This window comes from Talpa europaea, assembly GCF_964194135.1.
Source record: "Talpa europaea genome assembly, chromosome: X".
In the NCBI taxonomy this organism is placed as follows: domain Eukaryota; kingdom Metazoa; phylum Chordata; class Mammalia; order Eulipotyphla; family Talpidae; genus Talpa; species Talpa europaea.
In genome coordinates, this window is record NC_140081.1 from 32,141,659 (window position 1) to 32,169,634 (window position 27,976).

At 49.4% G+C, this 27,976-nt stretch overlaps 1 protein-coding gene across 3 annotated transcripts; it reads right to left on the reverse strand.

The window, feature by feature from the left end:
- Window positions 1-1,837: 1,837 nt before the first annotated feature.
- Window positions 1,838-27,556, reverse strand: OTUD5 (OTU deubiquitinase 5; the record flags this gene model as incomplete). Of its 3 annotated transcripts, none has more annotated exons than XM_084259273.1 (9): window positions 1,838-1,959; window positions 2,258-2,371; window positions 2,478-2,679; window positions 4,389-4,592; window positions 7,679-7,827; window positions 7,926-8,082; window positions 8,170-8,234; window positions 16,655-16,748; window positions 26,963-27,556. In XM_084259273.1, the coding sequence occupies 9 exons, from the start codon at window positions 27,554-27,556 to the stop codon at window positions 1,838-1,840; spliced, it is 1,701 nt and encodes a 566-aa protein (XP_084115399.1). The 3 variants fall into 3 exon arrangements, with proteins under 3 accessions (XP_084115399.1, XP_084115400.1, XP_084115398.1); XM_084259274.1 differs by having other exon boundaries at window positions 1,838-1,962; XM_084259272.1 differs by having other exon boundaries at window positions 7,911-8,082.
- Between the last annotated feature and the right edge of the window lie 420 nt (window positions 27,557-27,976).

Here is a 27,976-nt window from a genome sequence, read left to right on the forward strand (position 1 = left end):
CAGACTTTGCCAGGCGCTGTGCTATCATACATATGTTGACTTCAAGCATTCTATTCTCTGGCGCTCACAACCAGAGCATGAAGTAGTAGACATTAATCACCCTGTTGTACACATAGGCTACTTGAAACTCAGCCTGTGATTTGACCAAGGCCACAACAAGAAGCAGAGGACAGGTTCAAGCCAACTCTCCAAGATACATGTGCTTGACCAAGCGATTCCAGAGACACCCCACAGACAACCATGCCCTCAGCTGTAAAGCCAGACATAAATATCCTTCCAGAGACCCCACTGTTGAGGCACAGGCAAGAGAGAAAAAGAGAGAGAGAGAGAGAGAGAGAGAGAGAGAGAGAGGAGAGAGAGAGATTTGCCAAAACCTGGGGGTCAGCCATCCTTCTCTTCCTTAGCTTCCTTGGTAGAAAGGGCAGGGATAGAGGTGTCAAGAAGACTAGAGGACATGAACAACGAAAAAACTGTTTAGCTATTCTTCAGCCTCTAAACCCCAGGGGGAAGGCCCCTCTAGTCACTTCCACTAAACTCATGCTGCGATAAAGCGGTCATTGTGCCTTTCCAAAGCATTTCCTCATCAATCATCACAAGGGAAGAGCAAATGTTTATGGGGTGAGAGGCAGGCATTGAAGTTATAAGTTCAGTCTCTGCTATCAAGCTCACAGCCCTCGCCTCCCAACACATCCCAGGGTAGGCAGGCTAAATCTAGTATTGAACAAGGGCAGCAGCAGGTAGACAAGTTTTCTTGGGTAATGGGTCCTGGAGGAGATTTAATAAGCAGTAAATCAAAACTGAACAAATTCTGGGTCCCCAGACAGAAACCTTACTGGAGAGCATGTGGTCCTGGCAGGTCACACCAAGGCCTATACCATCACCACCTCTACCCAGAGGCCCACCCACCCCATGCCCCACACAGAACAGAGGCGCTCAGGGGAAACTGACATTTGGTTTTATTGTGCCAAGGACATTACAAATGGTGGATCTTGTCAACACCTGCAGGGCACGGGTGCCCTACCTGCCGAGGCTGCTCCCACTCCCCACACTCAAATCCTGGGTGGCGGCCATGATCCCCCCACCCCAAGATTCCAAAGAGACTGGTGGTGGTGGTGGAAGCAAAGGAATGCAGAGAGGTCAGAGTCTCATTGTCCAAAGCCCACATGATACTTGCCACCCCTGCCCCCCTCCACAGAGCTGGAGGCTGGAAACAGCAACCATATCTTTGTGCCCCTGTGCCCCATGGACTGCCTACTCCTGAACCAAAGAGATGCCGCCTTCATAGAGTCAATGCTGTTGTCTACATGATTTTTGATAGGTTGATTTTATAAGATAAAAGTATATTTTAATAAAGAAAAAATTCAACATTGAAGGCTCAAACATTCTTGGGGTACTAGGAAGGGGGGTTTCCCACTTCTTCCTCCCACCTCCCTGGCATCAGTGTGAAGGTGGGGTAACAAGTTTTTCTGGTCTTGGAAAGGAGGGGGACAGGGAGACTTTCCTCTGACTGAATGTCTCTCCTCAGGGGCTGCCTGGCTGCCAGCTGGTTTGTCTATGTGCCTCTTGCCTACCTTCGGCACCCTTGCCCGAGTCCCCTGTGGAATGCAGGGATGGTGCTGTGCGGGGGGCAACAGGGCACGTCAGCTGGCGAAGAGACAGGTGATGGTGGTGGTGGCAGCGATGAGAGGGAGCTTGGGGGTGGGCCAGCCAGAGGGATGTGGGAAGGGGGGGAGAAGGAGGAAGGCAAGAAGGAAGAAAGCCAAAGAAGGGGGGGGGGCGGCCCCAGAGGGCAGGAGTGGTAGGGGTTGGGAGATGGTCTCCAGTCTCTGGGTCTCCATCAACTCTTGTCTGGGGGTGGGTCTCTGTGCACTTTGTTTTTCTTCATACTGTCTAGGTATTCCTGTTGGGACACTGCCAGCACCGAAGCTAGGATCTCATCATCATCCCAGTCGTTCAGACCTGCTGGGCAGGAAGAAGGGAAAAGGAGTGAAGAAACACTCTCCAGGAGCCTTCTCCTCCCGTTCACTGGCCCCGAGATGATAGGCCCATCCCAGTCCTCTCTGGGCTCTTGCCAAACCGCCTTCAGGACTACAAGACCTCACTCAGACCCCCTCTGGGGCGGATCTCTTGGGTCTGAAAAACTCCTCTTTCTTGAAGAGGTGGCCAGAAGCTCCAGAAGCCCCCTCTCAGACTGCTGCTTTCATCTTTCCCCAGTTCCCAGCCACGCCTCCCAGGCCCCTGGACAGAGGCAGCTTACCAAAGGCGGATGGGGACATCTGCTGAATGAGGGCCCGGCACTCCAGAGCAGGGTAGAGGGACACGAGCGGAGAAGTAGCCCGGTCGGCCCCTGCCGAGAACTGGCTGCTCGTACCTGAGGCAGATAGAGAGTCAGAGGCAGACAGAGAGTCAGAGGCAGGGTCCAGGACCTAGGTAGTACCTCCTAACCCTGGCTTGCTCCCCATCAGCAAATCACTGACCTGGTGCACAGGGTGAAGGAGGTTTGGCAAGAGCTAAAACAGTGCTTGGGGAAGGAGGCTTGATGCCCAGCTCAGCATGCAGCTCAGGATGCTCTGGTGAAGAGGCTGAACTCCGCTGCCGTGGGGACCGGCTGGTCCACTCCTCCAGGCCACTGGAGGCGGCTGCTGTGGCAGAACTGCATGTAGCGCTAGCTTTCCGGGGCTGTGGTGGGAAAGGAGATAAGGACAAACACCAGCTACGATCCTCCTTTGTCCCATCTCCAAGCTCGCTCCCTCCTGGAAATCCTGACTATTGTACACCTTCTACACAGGCTCCCATCATTTCCAGTCACACAACAGATCACAGGACACAGGTAAGCTCCTTTAGACACCTCACACCCTGTCAAATCAATCTGACTAGAAGCCTGTTACCTCTACCTTCAAAACAGATCCAGAATCAGTCCCCTCCTCTCTCCTCTCCTGCCACCACTGACATCAGGACTACTGCAGTGGCCTCCTTCTTGCTGGTCCTCTGCTTTCATCCTTGTCCCCTAGACGCTGTTCTGCCCTCAGTCAGGGGCCTCCTGTTAAAATCCTAAGTCAGATCCCATTCTTCCTCTGCTTACCACCCTACCATGGCTTTTTCTCACGCAGAGTAAAAGCCAAAGACCTCCCCAAGGTCCACAAGCCCCTCCTCAGTCTGGCCCCACCGCCTCTTTGACTTCATCTTCTACTACATTGTTAGTCACGTTGGCCTGGGTGCTACTGCATCACACCACATGTGCATTGCCTGAGGGCCTTTGCGCTGGCTGGCGCTCTGCCTTGCCTGGCACATGCACTTAACTCCCACACCTTACGCAAGCTTTTGCTCAAATCTGAGCTGCTCTGAGGCCTACCTGAATACACCCCACCACTTAGATCTATTCATTCCCTTTACCCTGTTTCACATTTTTCATCCATACCGCCTCTTAACAAATTTATTCATCATGTTTCTTGATCATTTTGTTCGACTCTGCAAAAAAATCACAAGGACAGGGATCTGGACCTGGCTGGCTCACCAGTGTACCTTCAAACACTGAGAACAGTGCATGGCATAGACCTGCAGTGAATATTTGTGAATGAATTAGCTCTTGCCACCATCTACAATCACACTAAACTCCTTTTGATTCCTCAAATGCCTTTCTGCCCCGCTCCCTCCTTGCCCTCAAAACTCAGCCTTCTTCTATGAAGACTGACCAGAGCCCCCATCTCTGCTCATCCACAGCCAGGCTCAAGGGCCCCACTGATGTGACTGTCAAAATGAGAGGGCCTGACCTGATTTTACATCCTTAGCACAGAGCCTGGCACACATGGGCATTAACAAAAGCCTGTCTTTCTGAAACTCTCCATTAACCCAACATGTCACCACCCGTGGCTGCCCTCCCCACCCCCACTCCTTAAGAAGCTTGTTCTGCACAGGTGTTGAGCTTTCTAAGGCACAAGGTCAAGGCTAAGTCCAAGGTGAGGTATAAAAAGGGCTAGGTGGGGGTCTCCCTGGTGGCAAAGGGGTTACAGTCTCAGCACTATGAAGCTATCACCAGCCACTGCAGCACTAGTTCGATCTCTGGCCAGGGAGCTGACCCACATGGCGCATTAGGCCTTGCCTGTCTCACCCACTGCTCCCCTCAGCAGTGTATTTCAGTAGATCTGCCTGTTCTGCTCCCCACCGTCTCTGATGAATCCTCTCACCCCCTGCACCTCTGGCCTACACCCCAGTTCTTGTACGCATAAATAAATAAAAATAAACCTTTAAAAATAATAAATGAATAAATAGGGCTGGGAGCCATCTTCTCTTCCAAATGTCAAAATCACTGAATTTTTTTCTACCTGTTTGGGGGATGAGCACGACAAGTAGTGGTTCTTGGCTACATCAGTTAACAGCCCAAGACCCACCTGGCTGGGACCGCGGACCTGGCGGGCCTGTTTCTCCTGATCCCTCAGCCACTGCAGGTAGGATTCCCGAGCCACCTGCTCCTCAATGGCCTCATTCGTGGCCTCCCAGTCTGTGGCCCTCTTCTTGTCTTCCAGCATCTGCTGTTCAATCCATGACTCCTCTGATGTTTTTATGGCATTCTTCATCAGGGACTGCTCTGCAAACTACAACGGGCAGGGACAGGAGTGAACAGGAATGTGGGGGTGACACTTGGAACTCTGGCCAAGAGTCCTAACTGCCTTAGGGAGTGGGTCTACAGGCCCAGAAGAGACATGAAGGCAGGTACTCTTACTAAGCACCCTCCAAGGCAGGCTACCTACTCACCAGGGACTGGGGCAAGGTAGGCTTGGGTTGTTCGACTTACGGTACCACAAACTCCTGCATTCAGAAGCCCCATTGCTCTCAACCCCAAGACACTTCAACTTAGATACTAAGTCTGGGGCAGTCAGGTGTCCTCCAGTCTCAGCCAGAATTTTAAAAAGCCTCACCAGCGATGACTCAGTTTCATAATGCTGAGAGGCCTTCCCCACATATACACCCAGGTGGGACAAAGAGAAAAGATCACCTGAGAAATTAGTTATGTGTGCAGAGAGGAAAGTGAGTACTCAGGCATTTAAGGGAACAACATGGAGCACTATCAGTTTAGTTTGGGGTGCTGTAAGTTGTGGGACACTGTGTAAGAGTGCTATTTGTCATGTTCCGGATACAACAGTATTTAAAAAAAAAGCAGAGCCTATCCTAGGAAATACGTGTCAGTATTTGAATTCAGTGAAATGAACATTATTTTGGGGCCTCTTTGGTGGCATAAGGGGTTAAGCACAGTGCTGTGAAGCTATCCGCAGCCTCTGCAACACGAGTTCAATCCCTGGCAGGGAGCTACCCAACATGGCGCAGCAGACCTCTCCTGTCTCACCTGCTGCTCCCCTCAGCAGTGTATTTCAGTTGGTCTGCCTGTTCTGCTCCCCACTCTGTCTCTGGTGAATCCTCTCACCCCTCCCCCCCAGACTTCTGACCTATACCCCAGTACTTTTATGCATAAATAAATCTTTAAAAAATAGAAATGAATGTTATTTATTTATTTAATTAATTAATTGTGGGACCCTCGCCAGGGGCCGGGGAATGAACCGGCACTGCAGGGCTGCAAGCAGCCTCGCAGCCCAGCGCTCAACCGCTGCGCCACCAGGGGAGGCCCAGAAATGAATGTTATTTTAATGCACATATACATACTATACATAAATGTGTACATCACTAAGTAATTATGTAAAATGTAATTTTAACCCATGGATAATAGTCTAAAAGGTATATAAAACTCTATGTTAGAACAAAAACAATTAAAAAATGGGCCCTAAACAGGGGCCTCCCTGGTAGCACAAGGGGTTAAGATGCAACCTGTGAAGTTAGCCGCAGCCACTGCAGCACAAGTTCGATCCCCAGCCAGGGAGCTACCCACATGGCGCAGCAGACCTCTCCTGTCTCGCCTGCTGTTCCCCTCAGCAGTTATTTCAGTCAATCTGCCTGTTCTGTTCCCCACTCTGTCTCTGGTGAATCCTCTCACCCCACCTCCCCACATCTCTGGCCTACACACCAGTTCTTCTAGGCACAAAAAAATCAATCTTTTTAGAAAAAAGAATTTTAAAACAGAGAAAATCTGACAAACACTACTTCTGTCAGGTGATGAAAGTCAACATCAGTAGTCATAAATCCTGTTTGTAGTGTACACTGTTAGTACAATGTGATGAGAACTCTACTTTACCACTGTGACCTTCTTTCCTTAAAACCCCTAACCCCAGTCCAATCATGAGAAAAATTCCAAAAGAGAAACATCCTACCATATACCTGACCAGAACTTCTCAAAACTGTCAAGGTCATCAAAAACATGAAAGTGTGAGAAACCAGACAAGGGAGCCTAAAGAAACATAACTTTAGTTAATGATAATATAGCAATACTGATTCACATGTTGTAACAAATGTGTCACAGTCATCTGAGATGTTAACAGTCAAACTGCAGTGAGAAGGACACATGAAAACTTTGTACTGTGTCTCAATTTTTCTGTCAATCTAAAACTGTTTAAAAAATGAAGTCTATAAATAAAAATAACAAGACATTCATTTTTTAAAAAAAGTAAGAAGAAAAGAAACAAGTGATCAAACTACAAGAAATTATGGATGACTCTTAAATGTATAGGGTTACCTGAAAGAACCTACTCTGAGAAAACTATACTGTATTATTCCAATTATAAGACATTCTAGAAAAGGTAAAACTAAAGAGCCTGTAAATAGATCAAAAACGAAAACAAGGAAAATCAGAGAAACTGTCACAGTCAAAAAGAGTCAAAGAAAAGATGATAACTAAATGTAGTATGGTATCCTGGATGGACACCTGGAACAGAGATCATCAGGGAAAAACTGAGGTAATTTGAATAAAGCATGATCTTAGTTAATATATTGATATGATTCATTAAGTGTGACAAATGTACTATGCCAACACATTAATCATAGTGGGGTATATGAAAATTCTCTAATTGCAGTAATTCTGTAAATCTAAAAATATGCTAAAATTGAAAGTGTATTTAAAAAATGAAGCGCACACCCCCGCCCCCGCCATTGGAGGGTGTGTTGGGGTGTGCATTTCCTAAAATGAGGCAAGAGCACTTTCTGTTTGTAGGAAGTGAAACCTGAATAAAAGATACCAAAATCTCCAGCAGACGACTATGAGAGAGAGAATGAGAATCTATCAAAGTGTGCTGGGAAAATGTACTGCCACCTTCTGAGCAGCTATTAGGCACTAGGCCCAGTGTTAGGCACTTTCTGTATCGGCCAAGCTGACAGCCCAGATTACTTGTACATTTTGCCCCAGATCCCACAGCCAGTGTGGTGGAGCCAGGCCTGCACTCCCAGTCTCTGTGACCACAGCTGTCTGTAACTGTTGAGTTTGGGAGGAAGTCATGTAGGTGCCAAGATACCCAGATGAAACCCTGGTTCACAGCTGCCAAATGTACTCCATATCCCAAACTGCCAACTCTCAACAGGCACATAAGATGAGTGAGCCAGCTCAGAAAGGCAAAATGAGACCACAGAATGAGCCCTGAGAGATCACCTTAGGCAACTCCCTGATTTTATATAGGTGAGACCTTAGGGGAGATTCAGGGGGTACTGGACATCTTTGTGGGCTAGTGGCAGAACTGAGACCCCAACAGAAGTTTCTAGCCTCTATATCCAGCAGTCACCCTGGACATGGGGACACACTTACCCCTGGTTTGAAAGACGGCAAGCCCAGCCCTACACCAATGGTGGCCTTGTTGGGATTCACCACTGAATTGTAGTGGATATTCCGATGGTAGCTGACACGGATGGGTTCATCCTCGTTTTGATGGATCCCATGGAATGTGTTGATGGGTTCTGCAGAGAGAGAGAAGGAGGGACCATCCACAGTGGGCTGGGTAGGGCAAACTCAGACCACACATCATCAGTTGCTCACCTACCCACCACAGAAGTACCTGTGCTGTACTGGTACACCTCCACAGGCCGGTTGTACATCTCTGCCATGGCCTGCATCTCAATGTGGTTGCCATGGCAGTTGTTTTTCCGCTTCCGGTTGATGTAGGTGGTAAAGTCCTCTGTGACATAGTTGGAGAAGTAGTCGGCATTCTTCATCTGTAGAACAGATGGAAGGGTCAAGGTCTATATGGAGAGGAGATCCTCTAGGCCTGCCCCAACCCCAAGGTCTCTGAAAGGTCTCACCAAATAGTCCATGCAGTGCTTTCGCACAACCTCATGCATGTCCTGGTCTCCATACACCTGGTCAGCTGTAGGGACAGAAAAAAGGAGAGACAAGTAAAAGCTGCCACAAGAGGAGAGTTCTGAGTCACGAAACATCCTTGGGGCTAGGGGCTAAGGGTCAAGGAAACTCCCTTTCCTACTCCAAGATGGGGCAAGTTCTTCACCCTGTGAGCTAGAGTGGAGGCATGGAAAGAGACAAGCAAGGTTACTCTTTTAGAAGAGGACAGGACAGGTGAGAGGGACACAAGCACAGGTCTTGCAGGCAGATGACTCTGTCTTTGTCTAGGGCCTGTCTCACCACGCATACAAATCACCAAGTATCTGACTAAGTGGCCTCTAACACCATTGATTCCATACACACCCCTTACCCTTCACATGAAGACACTGAGGCTCATGGGAGAATCTGTGCCTCAATCAAGGTCACATAGAAAGTTAATATGACAAAGTCAACTCTAGAATTCAGTTTTCTTGATGCCCAGGAGTTAGCATGCCTTTGTAGGTTAGAAAGAAAAAAAAAAAATAAATGGGCACTAAGCCCAGTTCTGCTAGTGAGCGAAATGACCACAGGCAAAAGAAAAAGCAAACAAACAAAAATAAATAAAACTTTTTTAAATGAAAACAAAATGACCAGAGACAATTCATTCAAGTGTTCTGAGCCTCATATACCTCACATGTAAAATGGAACATGCTGGATAACTCTCTTGTGGGATGAATACGATAATGAGTATAAAGTAACCAGTGCTGGGCTTGGAAAATAGTCACTTAGTAAATCAGAGACCCTTCCCTATAATAAGGCCTGAATGTGGGGCACCGCAATGGTGACAGGAGTGAGTGAAGTCCTGCCTGCAAGAAGCACCCAGTCCAGTAAAAGAGGAACGACACATATGCACCTAACTTAAGCTTAACTCAGGGCAGCCTGCAGCCCAAACAGCGCAGGTATCACGGGGTTTGGTCAAAATAAGAACCAGGATCCCTCCGCCTGGGGCTTGGGGCTCTTCACATAGGTCGTTCCCTTCTTTTCAGGCTGTTCTTTCCATGCTGCCTACTTGTCAAATACCAATGCGCTTCTTAATACGATTCCTGCCCATGCCCCCCGGGGGTATGGCTATCACCAGATTCATCAAAGGTGCACAGACTTCTCTACTTGCTTGAGTGCACTGGCTCCCAATGAGGGCAGAAAGCAGTTCACATCCAGCTCAGGACCTGATGCACTGTAGGAACTTGGAACAGTGCTAAGTGGAAGGACAGGTTTGGGGAGCCAGGGAGCCTTCTCCCTGGTAAATTAAAGTGGGCTTTCAGATGAGGCACACCTGATGTCCACTGGCTAAATAAAGAGTGAATTCCCGGGAATTACATGGTGGCGCAGCGGTTGAGCGCTGGGCTGCGAAGCTGCCCGCAGCATCTGCAGTGCCGGTTCAATCCCCGGCCACCGGCGAGGGTCCCACATAGCGCGACAGACCTCTCTTGCTGGCCCGCTGCTCCCCTCAGCTGTGTATTCCGTCAGTCTGCCTGTTCTGTTCCCTGCTCTGGCTCTGGTGAATCTTCTCACCCTCCCGCGCTTCTGACTGTACCCAGTGCTTGTATAAATAAATAAATAAATCTTAAAAAAGAGAGAGAATTCCCTTTTGTCTCCCCAGAGGACTGTTGCTCTGATGGGGTCTCCCTGGGGCACTGGGGCAGAGGTAGGTAGGTCCTGAAGGGAACACTGCAAAGTTCTTCCATGACATTCCATGGAGAATCACCAGAAGAATGCCATCACCACCCTCCCCTTCCCACCCCAGAGGGTCTTGTGCTATAAGGAGAAAGAGGCTGCTCTGAGATAGAAAACAGGGTCCATGCCCCATGTCTCAAGTCCTCTTGAAGGTGCAGGGACCTGAGGGTGAGAAGGAGTGGGGGTTGTGAAGGCGGGAAGGGGTAGCCCCTTCACCGATGTAAACAAGGATGTGGGTTCTGTGGCCACACTAACCCCCCCCCTGCCCCCAGCGGCACTTCCAGCAAGTCACGTGTCCTGCACACAGGCTGGGGCCCCCTGCTGCTGCATTTCTTAGAAACCGGGACCACAGAGCCCGCTGTGGCTGCAAGAGCTGCTGGAGGAGCTATTTCTGTAGCATGAGCTTGGGGTGCCAAGGAGAAGTCTGCGCTGTGCAGCCACAGTAAACAGGAACTGAGATGGGAGTGAAGGGGTTAAACAGGGGTCGCCGAAGAGATTTCCAGGCCTGGGAGCCAGACCTGCCTAAGACCCATCTGCCTTGATGCAAGAAGCTGAGGGAAGAAGGGGAGACTGTGGGACAGGAAGGGAGCTGTGGGAGAACCCCTTGAGGGTCCCATGCCCTGCCATGGATCCCTTTACCTGGCAGAAAGGTCCTATTCCCTCCTAGCTGTGTAGCACAGGACAAGGCAATGTAACGCCCCTGGGCCTCAGAGTCCTCACCCGTAAAGTAGGGACAGTAACACTTCCTCCTTTCACAGAGCGCTGTCAAGACTACAGAAGGCTTATAGAAAGCCTGAGGCACATTAAGGTGATCAAGGAGGAGGAGGAGGAGGAGGAGGAGGAGGAGGAGGAGGAGGAGGATGTCGTGAGGATGATGACAACTCCTTCAGAGAGCAGGCACCGACAAGCCAGCCGGAAAAGTCACTGGAACCTCTCATCAAGTCCTTTCTCATTTGTGTTGCACTTCCTCAGCCAGCGGAAAGCCCCAAATACAGAGTCGAACCTGTCCCTCTGCATGTAAGCAGGATTGCCATTCTGCCTTCACTGAATCCAAAGGCCTGCCTTCTGGGCCTGTAGTTCCAGTCTTCAGCAGCCCAATGAACATCAAACTCATCACACAGGCTTCCCAAAACAGGGCTCATAAGTGTAGCAGTGGACACAGTATGACCTTCTCTACTTCAAAATGTAAAGTGTCAATTTCTCTCATCAATTCTAAGATGTACTGAATGAATGTATGATACAACATGTATTTAATCACAGCTCTTACAGAGACCTACCTCACTGATTATAAGATGCACCCTCTTTGGCGATTATTAATGTGAAGAAAATGTGCATCTTTGAATGAAGGAAACAGAGCAGCCATGTCTCCCCAACACAGGAGACTGATAGGAGGTGGAGAAAACATCCAGTGCAGGGTGAAGACCACAAGAAGTCCTCAGGAAGGTGGCACTTGTCTGACTTTGCCAACCCTGTTTCTATCCTCCTCCTCCTGGAGGGTTGGCACATGAGACTAGGGGCCAGGCCGGACTTCTCTGTGGGGGCCGAGGTGGGGAAAAGGGCCCAATGGACCAGCTAAAGGTAGGGGAATTCAGAGAAGTTGTTTTGATAGAAACTGAAACTCCTCCTCGTGCTGACGCTGCACTTGTGGGTAATTTGCACCTGCTCTCCCCTCCCATAGTCCAGCTGGAAGGGGGTCCCCCACTGCCTTTATCTTTGTCCCCAAGCCAAATGGGGCTCAGAAATCCTCAGGACAATACTGTAAGTCTGGACATTCCATCAACATCTTTTCACATTCTAACTCATTCCATCTTCACACCCCCCCCCAAAAAAGAAGAAGAAACCTCTACACAGGAGGATCTGAGAAACGTGGACAGCTGCCCTGAGGTCACACATTTGGGAGTGTAATGGTGAGGCCAGTGTCTCAAGGAGTAACTAGTGACTTCAAGCACTGCTACGCCCATCCAGCTATGATCTTAGCTACCTGACTCCCTTCACAGTCAAGCCTGATCCTGTCTGCCTCAGTTTCCCCAACACACAAGCAGGAATCAGCTGAAACCCAGGAAAGGCCTAGGGATAGAAGATTACAGATATCAGGCTCTGTATTCCTTGCTAGGGCCACAGAAGTCAACATGAACTGCCTTATATCCCACTTCTGCGCTTTCTCTGAGCATAGACATACCAACATAGAAATGTACATACAGGGCCTCCCCGATGGCGCAGCGGTTGAGCGCTGGGTTGCGAAACTGCGCGCGGCCTCTGCGGCGCCGGTTCGATCCCCGGCTGCTCCCCGGCCACCAGAGGAGGGTCCCACATGGCGTGCAGACCTCTCCTGCCGCCCGCTGCTCCCCTCAGCAGTGTACTTCGGTCCTTCTGCCTGCTCTGCTCCCCGCTCTGGCTCTGGTGAATTCTCTCACCCTCCCGCGCTTCTGACTGTACCCAGTGCATGTATAAACAAAACAAACAAACCAGCAAACAAATAAATAAAAAAGCATGCCTCTATAAAAAAAAAAAAAGAAATGTACATACACACCCAACCAGCAGGTCTTGTCAAAGATCTTCTCTGAGGCCAATTATACACAGAACAGCCCTCGAAATAACAGAGAACTAGGCCATTCAAGGAGCAGATACCCTTGCCGCCAACTAGGAGACTGAAGGCTGGACAGGATGAAGGGCTGTACAAACTAAGGCCTTAGCTCCTTCCTAGTCTTTGACCAGGGTTGATGAGAGGGGAGAGAGCTAACAGCTCTAATAACAAACTTGCCTCAACCTCCCTCCCCTGCTCCTGGGAGAAGGCCCCCAAACCTTTGTAACCCTTCCTCAAGTTCCCTAAAATGTACTCATTATTTGCCAAGCAGTTATGTGAAAAAGGAAGATAGGAGAGCCTGGACTGCCCAGAGGAGTTTAAGTACAGGGCCTTATCATTCATTTTAGAGGCACCTGGGAACTATCCCTTCACCACTGCTGCCTGCTAGAAGAGTCACAGCAAGTTCTGCTGAGGACAGAAAAGGAAGCTTGGTGTCTATAGGAATTCTAAAAACAAATCACACAAATGTATATGCACACAGCAGCAGGGGGAGACAGGGACCTGGTCTGCTCCCCACTTCCCTCCAGATCCAGTGGGAACCTAGACCCCGCTGAGGAGATAAACCAGGAAAAAGGTCTCAACTCCCTGTCAAGCAGCTATAATGTGACCTGGCCTTTGGCCCCCAACTGGCATATACTCAGTGGGAAGATAGCAGAACTCAACCCCCCTGATAGCTTGGTTTCTGAGATGCCTACCCCTCTACTCAAGGATTTTCTGGCAAAAATGAGAAAACTGAAGGAGCAGGGCAGAGAGAGGCCAAAGTAAATCGGTACACTGTGGTCCACAGGAGTCACCTCCTCCTAGTCTGGTTCACCCTCAAACACTGATATTATACCTAGATAATCAAGTCCTGGCTTTCTCTTGAGGCTCAGTTTATAAAATTGTCAAAATAATCCAATAAAAATAGTCAAAAAACTACATAAGATCCATTTCTCCCAGTGCTGATGGTCCATATTCTAAGACCAAAAGGCCCAGAGGAGTGAGTCTGGCTCATATTTCTGAGTCCCACCCTTTTAACATGCACAACCCCAGTTGCTTTCCAGGGCTATGAAGATACACACACATGCAGCCTACACTCTGCCTACAGCACCAGGGCCAGAGGATTTTGCTGAGTCAAAGCCACATGGGTAGAGGGAGGGAGAGATGCAGACTCACGTTTCCAGGAGGAGGCTATCTGCACACAGCAGGGGCAGGGCGAACCACAGAACACCTCTGGGGCTCAGGCTCCCGCTTCCACTCCACCCAAGTCTCTGATGGTGCTCGCAGGTCCCCACAGAGGGTGAGAGAGAACTGGGCATAAGCAATGGATATTGGTCCACACTGGGGACACCTAGACCTCAAGAGGCAAACAGAGCATGGAAAGCCACCTGTTCTGGGATTCCCAATAGTAGAGGGCCATGGACTCCCAGATGGAGGAAGACAGGCCCACAAATGTCAAGAACACAGGCGAGGCCACCTAGTCAGTTGACACCCAAGAAGCTAAGTCTTTCCTAGGGACACAGGAAGAATGTAGTCTTTGGAAAACTCTAGGTCCCTGTGCCAGCTCTGCCAGTAATGACCCTGAGCGTGTCATTTCCCTTTTCTGAGCTTCAATCTCACCTATCTCATGGAATAATGACCCCATTTTGCAGATGAATCTGCAGCCCCATTTGAATTTCCCGTAAACAGCAGGGGCCAAGGGAACAACAGAATGCCCTTTATGTATGCAATCACCCCCATCCAACTCCAGTTCTTGGTTATGTGCTCCTTCCACTACTCACAGCATGACAGCAAGTCAGATCCTATAGGCCTTCTCAGCAGAGCTAGGACAACTACCATCTGTTATCTGTCCAGGCTCAGCTAGAAGCAGAAGGGTAACAGAAAGCCCGAGGGCAAAGTCCCTTTCCCAAGGAAATATCTTGTACATTCTGCCCTAGGGAAACATCCAGATGAGCCCTAGAGACCCAGGGGTCATGTATTTTCTGGGGAGAAGCCATGGAGCTTCTGAAGTTTTATGGCATAAAGACACGGGCAGCCCAGTCAGGGGAAATGTGTAGCACTAGTGATGATAGAGAAAGGTCTTCAATCGGCTGTGGTCAGCTCTTCCAGGAAGCTCAGGCCCCTGAAAGCCCCAATGGGCAGGAAGGGTCAGAGGGTGTTTGAGGAGAACACCTACATTGACACACATGCAAATACTGCTCTTGATATGGGTTACTGCATAAGCTAGGTCCTCACTGGCTCCAAGATCTGCCTTTTTAAAGATGGCCCAAGACCCAAATGCCTAGCTGTATTCTCCGACCCTAACTGCACCAGCAGCCCCACTTATATACTTTCAGTCTGGGGTCTCAGCACAGGGTCTAGCACCTAACAGGGCCCCATTTATTCTTTCTTTGATTTTCTCTGGCCCAAGATGCCCCCAAAAAGTTTTTTTTTTTTTTCCAGGAAACATTCCAGGGAAACATGGACTTGAGCCATAGGGGTAGGAGGGTTGGGAATTTTCATTGCCTGACCCTCTTCTGCTTGGCAGAATGGAGAGGCAACTGCTCATGCCCCCAAATTTTCTTTCACCCATTCAACAAACAATTGTAGCTGCGAAGCACCACTGAGGACAATTTTCAGATTTTACCAATGCCACTGTGCCACAAGAACCTACTATGGGGCCTCCCTGGTGGCGTAAGTTGTTAAGATGCAAACTATGAAGCTGTCCACAGCCACTGCAGCACGAGTTCAATCCCCGGCCAGGGAGCAACCTACATGGCGCAGCAGACCTCTCCTGACTCACCCGCTGCTCCCCTCAGCAGTGTATTTCAGTCGCTCTGCCTGTTCTGCTCCCCACTCTGTCTCTGGTGAATCCTCTCACCCCGTACACCTCTGGCCTATACCCCAGTTCTTGTATGCATAAAATAAATAAATCTTTAAAAAAAAAAAGGAGAACCACCTACTATGTGTCAGGCACTACTGAAGTAATCTCATTTAATCATTACAATACCAGGTCTTTTAGTTTAATTTTACGGAGAGGGAAACAGACAGTATAAAACAACTACTTGTCCAAGGTCACTCAGAGAGCCAGGGGCACAGCTAGAAGTGGAGTCTGAGTCAGTCCAGTCCACCAGTAGACATGGGGGATTACCCACAGACTGAGAGAAAAGCGGACCTTTAGAAGGGTTCAAGGAGCCCTTCAGAATGCTCAACATGACATAGATGGGAAAACAGAAGCAAGGATCATATAGCAGCTATAAGGGCCAGAACCAGAATACGGGGCTTCTGACCCCCCAGCTCAAAGTGCCTATCAGAGGGCACTTTTCTTTGGTAGGTATCAGAGCCCCAAAGGGAGGATCAGGTCATACTGCCAGTTTCCCCTGGACATCAGCACAGCACCTCATGACTACTTGTTGGGTCACAGATTCAGAGCCAGAGGGGCCCCAAAGATCTAGCTCAGACTGGTTAGTAGATAGTATTAAGGAATTATTATTTATAATTATTAATTTTGGTTATGTTTAAAGAGAGAGAATCCTCATCTGTCAGAAAAACACAATTATGAGTGAAATGATCCAATGCTGGGGTTTTGCTTTAAAAATATTCTTGTTTCGGGTGAGTGAAAGAGTGGATGGGGTAGTGATGACACAAGGATGGCAGTGTGTTGATGACTATTTTGAAGATGGATGATGACTACACGGGAGTTCACTATTCTCTTCACTTTTATGTAAGTCAAAATTTTTTTCTATTATTCCCAGGTGCTAGCAGTGTGGTGTGGCTAGGAGTATAGACCCCGAGCCCTGACTCAATCATGGACTAGGCTGCCCCTGGGCAAGCCACTACTCCCACCTCTGAGCCACTTTTCTTACCTGCCAAACAGAAGCAACAATAGTGCCTACACTTCCCTAGTTGGGGGAGAACTGAAAGGACTTCCTGCAGTCCTGACAGAGCAATCTGTCCCTAAGTAATACTAGTTTCTTTGCCACTAGCACTGCAGTTATTACTGCTATTATTACTCTGACACCACCACAAAGCCTCATGACCAAGGGTTAGAGGTAAGACACTCTTGAAGCTGGGGTCTGGAGTCCCTAAAAGACCAGCTAACTCTGCCCCAACTCCCTCAGGGGTTACGCCTAATAACTTGGACACAGCTTAGGGGCAGCCCTAGGCCCTTGAGGGCTGAGGCAGAGACTCACCTACAGCCCGGAAGAGACAGGCGCCGTCCTCCTTCATCTGCTTGATGATGAAGCCCTTCTTGTCTCTCAGGGCCTTTTCAAACCAGTGCTCCTGCTGTAGGGAAGAGGTGGGGGTCAGCAACAGGAAAAGCCTGTACCCCCGCCCCAGGGCCCTGCTCTTGAGCTTTCTAAGAAGCTCAACTGATAGGCCAAGAGGAGAGTGGGCAGGGTCGAATTCTCAGCCCTGCTTGACCACTCTGCACACATGACTGATTTTTTTTTTTAGGGAACCAGTCAAGGTTTGAGCAGAACACTTGCTCCCAGAGGCGCCCTACCTGCATTCTGACTCCTATGGACCATGCTGGGAATCCACGCTAGGCCTTCCCCCCAGGCCAAGACCTGCAAGTTCCTGGGGGGAAAAACCTGATTCTACCTCAAGGAGTTTCACCCTAGGTCCCTCTAGCCACTGAGAGTAGGGGAGATGTTGAGAAGGGAGTGACTAGCAAGAGTTCTGAGAGTCCCACATATAACTAGGGAATTCAAGCTATATTGAAGATATGTTTGCATAAGGCAAAATGTACTTGAGATATTATCTCATTTGTGATGGAACACATTTAACATATGTATACAAATACTCATACACACAAAGTTGGGAAGGCTATGCAACAAAATATTATACCTAAGTGTTGGGATTACAAGTGATTTTTACTTCACTTCCTTCCTTAAACAAGGTATACAACTGTTTGTCCAAATTTCAAAAACTAAAAAAGCTTTGAAAACCAAAAGTCTTTAACCCATTTGCATCATAAACTGATCTGAGCTTTACCCAACTTGGGGGTGAATATTCAAACATTTCCACACAACAGAAAGATCAGGTGTTTAATTATGCGGTACTACCATAGACCTCACAGGAGGTGTTACTAATACATAGTTCAGCCATCTCCCACTAAGCAAAGGGGATATGTTCCAAGACTCCCCAGCGGATGTCCGAAAGCACACATAGTACCAGACCCTGTATGTACTATGTTTTGTCCTAGAATTTAATTTTATAAACTAGGCACAGCAAAGTTAACAATAAATTAATAAAACAATTAAAAGCAATATACTGTAACAAAAGTTATGGGATCTCTCTCAAAAATATCTTACTGTACGTAGTATTTTCAGACCAGGATTGACTGCTGGTAATCGAAACTGCAGAAAGCAAAACCTTGGTTATGGAGGGACTACTGTGGACACACCAGGTGACTTTGCTACGTTCTGAAATTTTTCTAAATTCCCAAGCACATCTGGTCCCAAAGGTCTGGATTAAGTGAGCCTGTACACACACATATTTTCCAGTTTTAAAAAAAAATAACGGAGAGAATGAATAGCCAGAACAAAGATTTTTAGAGCAGTGAAACTATTTTGCATACTATAATGGTGGTTCCATGTCAATAAACACTTGTCCAAACCCACAGAAAGTGCAACACCAGAGTGAACTTTAATGTAAACCATGGACTCTGGGTAATAACAATGTGTCCATGCGGGCTCATCAACTGCAACAAATTTATCACCCTGTTGGGGAACACTGATAATTGAGCTATGCATGTGTGGGGGTAGAAGGTGTATGGAAATTCCCTGTACCTTTGGTTCAGTTTTTCTGTGAACCTAAAACTATTCAAAAAAATAAAGTTTATTTGAAAAGAATAATATCCATGTGTCACTTAAAACATGTTCCGTTTCAAAACAAAAACAGAAGCAGCAAACCTTTCCCTGTTCACTGGCGCCCTCTGCTGGCCACGAGACATCGGCCTAATTCAGCATCAAGGCTAGAGACACCACTCTGCCCCAGGACTTACAGGACCTGAGTTAATGCCAACCAGACAGAGGGAATCACCTCTATGCAGGTCTTTTCCCCCAGTTCAGGTGACATAAATTCCTTAAAAAGTAGAAGCACAAAATGTGGAGGCCAGAAACTATCTATGGATTCTAAACCCAGTTCAGTGAATCACTCGCTGCATGATTTCAGGTAAGCTGCCAGAAATCACCAGGCCTCAGCTTTCAGGGGATATGTGATCTACCTGACAGAGATATGAAGAGGTTCAGAGGAGCTTAAGGACCTGAAAAGGCTTTGTCAACAACGTAGCATACACTGATGACACTCACCAATACAGAAAAAGGGGCAAACCAGCACAGGCACAGATGTACAACTGAGATGCCCTCAGAAAGTCCCAGGTGAATGGCTGGGCAAGAGGGGATAAAGAAGGGGTGACAGGCGAATACCCAGCACCCCACACCCCAGGGCCCACACCCCAGGAAGGTGTGGCTACCTTTCTAGAGATGACACAGGCATCTGGAAGCCCTTAATGGGCTTCCATGAGCAGCACAAAGACTCTTGTTTGTGCACAACATTCCAGCAGTGCAGGTGCTCCTCCTGTCCCAGAGGATGTGGGCTAGCACATTGCAGCCAGTTCCCCCAAGTCCACCCTGCCCCACAGGGTCAGCCATCTTCTAGCACCATGGCACGTGCCCCAGTCAGAAGGATCCAGCAAGGAAGCTGCAACTATTACCACAGGCCTGGAATAGACAGAATATAGAGTTCTAAAAAAGAGCACACTAGAATGTCCTGCCCCTCAAGCATGCAGGAAGAGGGGGTACCAAGAGGAAAAAGGGGATCAAGAAGGACAAGAGGGGCTCCTACTTATTCACCTAACATTACCAGGCCACTATTAAGTCAGACCCTGAGCTGGGCTATTAAGAACAGAAAAATGAACCAGACCAGGTCTCTACTGGCAAGAAATCTCATAAACTGCTAGGGGAGGGGGAGGGAAATAAGGAATGGCCACACACATTTGAGTAGGGCTGTGAGAGAGGTTAACAGGGAGTGCTGTGAAACAGAACTAGGGACTCAAACAGTCATTAAAGCTGGCATCTGAGAGAAAGCGCCATCCAAGCAAAGGATTAAACACCAAGACCTCCAGAGATGCACATTAACTGGATAAGAAATCACTTCTGCCACAAAGCACCAGGAATGCCAGAGGTTTTCCAGCAATGAGCTTAAGTTCTGGGTAGGACTAGGCAGGTAAGCAGGGCAGGGCCAAGAAGAAAGATAAACTCCTATTAGCTGGACACCTGCCCATACCAGATGCCAGATGCAAAAGGTGACCTCATTTAATTGTCCTTACTGCAGCCCAGGTGGCAGGAAGCACTATCTTCATTTTACAAAGGCAGAAAGGAGCTGGGGTTAGGGCAAGAGTAAAGCCTAGTGGGCTTTACTAGTGGGCCTCCCTGGTGGTGCAAGGGGTTAAGATGCAACCTATGAAGCTATCCATAGCCACTGCAGCATGAGTTCGATCCCCAGCCAGGGAGTGACACACATGGAGCAGCAGACCTCTCCTGACTCGCCGCTGCTCCCCTCAGCAGTGTATTTCAGTAGATCTGCCTGTTCTGTTCCCCACTCTATCTCTGGTGAATCCTCTCATCCCCACCCCCGACACTTCTGGCCTGTACCCCAGTTCTTGTATGCATAAATAAATAAATCTTTTTTTTTAAAAAGAGTAAAGCCTAGTATAGAGGCAACAGCGGAGACCTCAGGCATCACAGCATGGAGGCATACCTGGCAGCCCAACATGGTTTGTCCCTAAAAATGAAAAGAGACCTGGGGCCTCCCTGGTGGCGCAGAGGTTAAAGTCTTAGCGCCATCAAGCTATTGCCAGCCACTGTAGCATGAGTTCAATCCCCAGCCAGGGAGCTACCCACATGGCCCAGCAGACCTCTCCTATCTCGCCCACTGCTCCCCCTCCGCAGTGTATTTCAGTAAATCCATCTGTTCTGCTCCCCACTCTGTCTCTCGTGAATCCTCTCACTCCCCACACCTGTGGCCTACACCCCAGTTCTTACATGCATAAATAAATCTTTAATTTTTTTTTAATGAAAGAGATCTGAGCATACTCCTTGCACAAGCAAGGCTTTGGGCCCGGGGCAACAAGATTGGTATCTAGGCCTGGATCTGGAGGCCAGACCCCTAGCTACCCACTGGCTTTGGCCAGCAGTCTTAAGAGTTTGAGCTCTCTCCCTTTGGGGAGAGAAAACGGGGGATCATAATCCTGGGCTCAAGAAAGATTAGGGAGTCCCAGGAGGTCCCCCTTCCCCAAGCTGGACAGGAGTCTCCAAGAAAGGTGCCAGCTAAGGAATAGTTTAGGAAAATGGCCCAGGAAAAACAGGCTGGGAGTGAGGGCTGGCCTAGACATACATAAATTTAAGCTACATCAATGCTCTAACCTAAAAAAGTCAAGTGCAGACCCTGAATCCTGCAAGTCCACTGCTGGGCCTCCACATCCGTGTGGAGTCCCTCCACATCTCTGAGCCTCAGGTATAAGATTCTGCAACCTACTAGTTCAAAGGCACAAGAGAAGTCAAAGCATGCTGTGGGACCCAATCAACTCAGAGTCCAATCTAGATCCACCAGCTATTAGCCATGCAATGAACTGCTCTGAGCATGGTTTTCTAATCTGTGAGATGATGATGACCAGCCTCCCAATAACAGGGATACTGGGCAAACTCAAATATTACAAGACTTTGTCCTGTAGGAAAGCATTTACCAAGCTCCTCTCCCTTCCATGGAAGGGCAACTAGAACATCCCTATAATAGACTGAATAATGACCGCAAAAACATCAGGCTCTGGCACCTGTAAATGTTATTTCAAAGTCTTTGTAGGTGTGATATTAAGGCTCTTGAGATGGGGAAATGATCCTGGGAGTATCCAGGTGGGACCTATACGTAATCATGAATCCTTATTAAAAAGACAGCAGAGAGGGCCTCCCCAGTGGCGCAGCAGTTGAGCGCTGGGTTGCGAAGCTGCCCGCAGCCTCTGCAGCACCAGTTTGATCCCCAGCTGTTCCCCGGCGACTGGAGGAGGGTCCCGCATGGCGCGCAGACCTCTCCTGCTGCCTGCTGCTCCCCTCAGCAGTATACTTGGGTCCTTCTGCCTGTTCTGTTCCCCGCCCTGGCTCTGGTGAATTCTCTCACCCTCCCGCGCTTCTGACTATACCCTGTGCTTGTATAAATAAATAAATCTTAAAAAAAAAAAAAGACAGCAGAGAAAAACTGGATACCAAGAGAAGAGACCACACATTCAGAGAAGAGAAAGTGATGGAAAGACAGAGGCAGAGATCCAAGTGATGAGGTCACAAAGCAAGGAATGCTGGCAGCCCCTGGAAGCTGCAAAAGAATGAGATTCTCCTCTAGGACCTCTGAAGGGAGTATAGCCCTGCCAATACCTTGATTCTGGCCCAGCGAAACTGATTTTGAACTTCTGGTCTGTAGAACTGAATGGATAAACTCCCGTTGTTCTAAACCACCCAGTTTGTGGTAATTTGTCACAGCAGCCACCGGAATCTAATACAATCCCTTTACAGCATTCCTGGTGTGAACTGTTAAGGCAACATGGCATGGTTCCCATCCTACATGATCCACCTCTCTAGCACCGACCCCCAACCTCCAACGGCTAGAATTAAGGCAGCAGGGGCCTCCCAGCCTGGAAAGCTGATGACCCTGCCTAGGGATGAATGGGCTGCCACAGAAGGGGGAAGGGACAGGAGCGCAGTAGCAGGAGTGGCAGCTTGTGGACAGATGTCTTCCTAGAGCCCATGGCCAAGAGATGTTTAGTATTCTGGGCTTAACAGTTCTGTCCCAGCAAGCCTAGTGCCAAGACTACCCCCTCTTTCCCCCAAAACACCCAGGAACACTGGCTCAGCTCCACGGGCAAAACACAGGCAACCCATCCAATAACCAACACAGACACACTCTCTGAGGACTAACACAGCTCTCCAGGGCACAGGAATGGGAAAGGAGCAAGAGTAAGGCCACTGGCAGGGGTGGGGTGGAAATTGAAAACCAAGATTTCATTATTCCGCAACAAAAAGAAATGAAGTACTTACTGATGACTTCAACACGGGTGCGTCTCAAAAACATTATGCTAAGTTTAAAGAAGTCACAAAGGACTGCATGTTGTATGATTCAATCCATATGAAATAGACAAATCAAAACAAAAAGTAGATTAGTGGTTGCCAGTGTCTAGCTGTGGACTGAGGGATGATGACGCAGGGTTCCTTTGGGGGAATGACAAAAATGGTCTAAAATCAACTGATCATGGTGATAGATGCACATCTCTGTGAATACACTAAAAGCCACTGAATTGTACACTTTAAACCGGTTAATTTTATGGTATATGAATATCTGTTAAATTAAAAATGAAAACACAACCCAAGGGTCTATAGCACTGGGCAGGGAGAGGGAAGCCTTACATTGTTTGAAACGTCATAGCACGGCCTCAAAAGCCAAAGCACCGCACTCAAAACTTTCACAATGGGTAGAGGAGCGGGGAGCAAAGAATTAAAAGAAGAGATTATAACTCACTTCAGAGCAGAGAGTCCAATCTTCCTGCTCACTGCTACTCATTTTTATAGCTGTTTTATGGATGGAGAAACCAAAACCAAGGCCCAGAAAAGGGACCTGCCCTAAGATACAGAACTCAACCCAGACCACCAAGGCAGGGACTACTTCCAGCTATACCAATGTGCCTCCCCGCCAGAAGAATCAGCAGGTTCCTAGATCTCATACGAAGGGTCTTTGCTAACAAAGATCAGTTGTTACCAGCGGTGGACAAAGGCTCCCGGGAAGAGTCCAGAAAACCCTGGGGAAACTTCAAGAAAAGAATCAAATCAGTCAAAGTAGGCGGCCACATCAGGTATTCACATACTCAAGCCCAGGCACAGACTTTTGCAAAAAAAAGAAAAGAAGAGCATCTGAGAGTTTAAGCCACAAAGCCAAGCCGGAGCCCCCAGGGTTTGAACTCAGGCCTGGCCAGCTCCTAAGCCCCAACTCCTTTCACACACAACCCTGCCTCCACATCATCCCACAGGCGCCCTGAAAGTCAACCCTGAGCTTATTCATCATAGTACAACTTGCCACAGAAATCACTATCTGCTAACCCTGAGCCTCACACAGAACAGGTTATTTGTTTACCACCAAGTATGGATGGCTGGAAGGGGACAGGGGAAAAACCCAATTCTTTCTCAAAAAGACACCCCACCATTCTGTCACTTCTAGGTACAGAGGGCCTTGGAGTGAGCTCCTTAAAATTCTAAAGCTAAACAACCTTATATGACCAGTGAGGAAACTGAGGCCCAAAGAACACAGACAACTTTTCTGACCTATCCAGCAAAGCCATGGCAGAACCAGAGTGGGGACCCAAGCATCCTGTCTATAGGATGTCAGGTCCAGCTTCTCCCACCACCTTAGCATGCATGCCACCCTCTCCGAATGCTCTGTGAGGTCCTCAAGCTCAAGACACCTTCACGACATTCTTTTCACGGGATAGACACGCAACAAGATGTCCATGCCTGGGGAAGGAATCCCCTGACATGGCCACCTCCCCAGCACTGAGACCCTGGGGTGCCAAAAAGACGCCTAAATGCAGCAGAGGTATAATCATAGCATCAGGACAAACAGCAAGTTTGAGTAGTCAGAACAAGGACCAGATTCATCATCTGGGGTCCCTCTCAACAACTCCCCTCTTTTCCAAGTGACCTAATTGACCTGCAGGCTACAAATGCCTCCAGTGACACTTCAGAACCAAGATGGGGGTGGCGGGAAGAATCTCCCCTCTTCTCAGGTTGGACCAGGTGAGGTGGGGAGAAACATCATCTTCCTCCTTTTGTCCCAAGGATGGGAAACCTCTCCACTGCCTGTGAAAAGGAAGAGAACATGTGCCCCAGAGCTTTGCTTCCATGTTCTTATGGTGTATCAGGGAGACTCCTAGACCAGGAGATGCAAAGAGTGTAAGGAGGTGTTTTTCTAGTCACAAAGGCAGTACAGGACTTTCTTCCTCTCAGTCCCTGGGACCAGGGATGTAGGATGTATCACTCCCCATTTCTGTGGAGGAAGAGAAGCAGACTTCACTCCAACCAACAAGAGAAGAAAAAATCCTGTTCCCGACCCTGGAGGTCCAGATGATTTATACTGCCAGGAGGGGACGGGAACAAGGACAGGGGGATTAGGGCAAGGCCCTGGACTCTATGAAGTATAGAACGGTTTGTTTATCTGAGCCAACGGGGGAGGGATATGGGTAGAGAATTTCCCGGGAGGGGGGATGTCCTGAACTTCTTCCCTGTCTATGGGAACAAAAAAAACTTGCTGAAAACAATTCAGGAAACCCTGTTCCTGAAAATGAGAAACAAGCAAAGCTGGGTCAGAGAACTCAGACTATCTCCTAGTTATAGGAGATCTCAGTCTCCATGTCCCCAATACTCATAGAAAGCAGAGGGACCTTCCTGGCCTCAGGGGGCCTCAGATAAGGGGATTTTAAGACTGTGAAGAGTACCCAAGTCCTTCTATCCAATGGAGGAGGCCTCAGGCCCCAAATGGAGAGGACCTTATGTCCCTTTCCCTAGTGAGAAAGGACTGCCTGGTTGCGGGAGGAGGGAGAGCCTCCCAAGAGAGCTCTGGGAGGCTCATACTCTTTTCTTCAGAATCCCACCCTATCCATGATTCCAAAAGAACTCGACAGTTCTCAAGACTTAGTTCACAAGTGGAGTGCTCTTAAGCCCAAATCCCCAAAACAAAAAATATGTCCCTAAAATAGGCCCTATGACTGGTCATACACATGCTGTCAGAGTGAGGTCAGTATTCTCAGGGAAGGCTCAGGTCCTAAGGTGTGGGAGATGTCTCATGTACCTGAGAGGAAGTTCAAATTCTTGAGGGGAGAGGGAGAGCTTTAGGACCCATTGCCCAGGGGCCCTGTACCCATGTCACAAAGGAAGAGCCTTGGGGCTCAATTCTGGTAGGAAGAGCTCTCCCTCCCTTAGATACTTTAGGGTACCTCTTGAAGGCTAACCTATGGTCCTTGAGGGGGAAACTCAGACCTTATTTCTAAAGACACACCAGTTGCTAGATAAGAGTATTTACAGGTCTCCTTCCCCTGAGAAAAAGCTCAAGTGTCCTTAGCACAGTGGGTCTCAGGTCCTTGAAGGAAGGTCTCAGACTCCACCTCTAGGATTCCATGCTGCCCATGTCCCCTGAAGAATGGTCTCAGACTTGAGTTCCAAAGGCAAAGGTCTTATGTCCCTGACAAAAGCTTGGGCCCTTGGGAAAAGAAGTAGCTCAGACCTGTTACCAAGGTTAGAGGGCTGTTACGTCCCTAAAGTGTGTTCCGATCCTTCATAATTGGGGTATATCTCATATCCCTGTGTATGGGAGTCCCAGACCCCCAAGGAAAACACTGTGTCACCAGTCCCTGAGGAGAAAGGTCTCCTAAAGACCTCACCTTGCCTGGTACACTGTAAGGGGCTATCAATCTCCAGAAGAGGCTTCAAACCCATTCACTGAAAACCCCAGTCCATAAGAGGGGGGGGTCTCAGGCTTCCAAAACTGAGTCTCATTTTCTCCATAAAAGGCTCAGGCCTGGAGGCGGAACAGAAGTTCTGTTGCTTAGGCTCCTGGAGAGGGATTCAGACTCATGCCCAAGGAGGTCTTGGACCACTTAGAGGAAGCACAGACCCATTACTTAGAAAGAAGACAAATCTCACGTACCCTAATAGTTTCTGGTTCCTGAGTGTTGGTTTTGGCCCTTGTTCCCAAGGGGTAGGGAATCTTATCTCCCCCAGAGAAGTCAAACTCCTCAAGGAAAGCTCAGAAGATCGCTCTCTCTAAAGGATGTGTGTGTGTGTGTGTGTGTGTGTGTGTGTGTGTTCCTTGATCCTAGGAGAGGGAATCCTAGGCCCCTGAAGACATGCTTAAGACCTTTGAGGAAATCTCAGACCCTACTGCAGAGTGGTCCTGTGCTGAGTTCCCTGTGAAAGATGCGGAGAAGTGAGGTGGTATCTTGGGGATACTCATATCTCATTTCTTAAGTCTCCACCTTATTTGGTTCCCTGGAGGGGGAGTCTTAGACTCCTATCCTGGAGAAAAAGAAATCTCAAGTCACTGAACAGAGACCAAAGTCCCTTATGGAATTGGAGACTTCTTGCTCAGAAGGCATTCCATCCCGCCTGCGTCTCCAGGGGAGTTCCCACCTATTGCACCTACATAATGAAGTCCTAGGGATCAGAATGACAACTGTGGGTCCGAGAAGAGACCCTGTATCTCCATCTTATCTGAAGATTCTAACTCCAAGTTCTGGGGGGGGGGGGGAGAAGTGGGTGTCTCATGCCTTTACCACCAGAGAAGAGTGCCAGGGTTCGAGAAAAGACAGGCCTCTTAAGGCAATCTCAAGTGACCACCTTGGGTCCCTATCCAGTCTGGGGATCTTATCCATTACACCCACTCATCTGTCACCCCCAAGCCCGTACCTGCTCCACGGTGGCAGGGTCCATGGCCTCGATGCGTGCTGCAGCCGCTTCGTACTCGTCCTCACTGTTGTAACCTGCGCCGACCTCCTCACGCTCCGGACTGCCCCCACCAACCGCACCAACCCCGGGGGCCTGACGCCGTCGCTTGCTGTGGCCCGGCCCGGAGCAGCAACTGCCCACACCCACAGCACCGCCCACGCCCACCACCACGCCCGCCGCGCCCACACCCGCCGCTGCAGCGCCCAACGCGTCGCCGGGACCGCCTCCGGGACCGCCAGGACCCCCGCACGGTGGAGGAGAGGCCTGCTGGGGCCGGGGGCCAGCCACAGCACCGGGCGGCACAGCCAGCGCCCAGCGGTGAAGCGCTCCCGGTGGCCCCGGTAGCGGGCCCGGAGGCGGGGGCGAGGCTCGAGGACGGGCCCCCACAACCCCTGTGTCACGGTCACGGTCGCCGCCACCCACGCCCGTGCCTCCGCCGCCCACGCCCACACCCCCGCCGCGGCGCGGCGCCGGGGGCAGCGGCCCGGGCGGCGGCGGCTCGTTGGCGGAGTCGGCGTCGGGAGGCGGCGGCTTCTTTTTGGGGAGAATAGTCATGGTGGCACCGCCGAGTACCCCCCAGCAAACCCGGCGCGAGGCACGCCGGGATAGAACCCGGATGAGGGGGCTACGGTGGTGCGCGAAGCACGACGGGATCGGCGAGGCCCGGATAAAGAAATTGAGAAGGCACCGGTTCGAGAACTGTCGGCTGCACGCAGGTCACGAGGCTGGAGAACCCGGATGTGAGGTCCAAGATGAAGACACCGCGGCGAGTTTGTCGTAGCCTTCTCCCCAAGTCCAGCAAGTTTAAGGCTGCGCTCGTTCCGGCCTTCTGCTTCAAAGGAAACAGAACCAAAACAAGCACCTCTTCGCCCCGCCCCTTCACAGGTTCTCGAACTACCGGGTGGGGCCCCGGGGCGCTGCGCACGCGCGCCAGGGCACAGCCCCGCCTCTTGCTCGGAAGTACGTGGGCAAAAT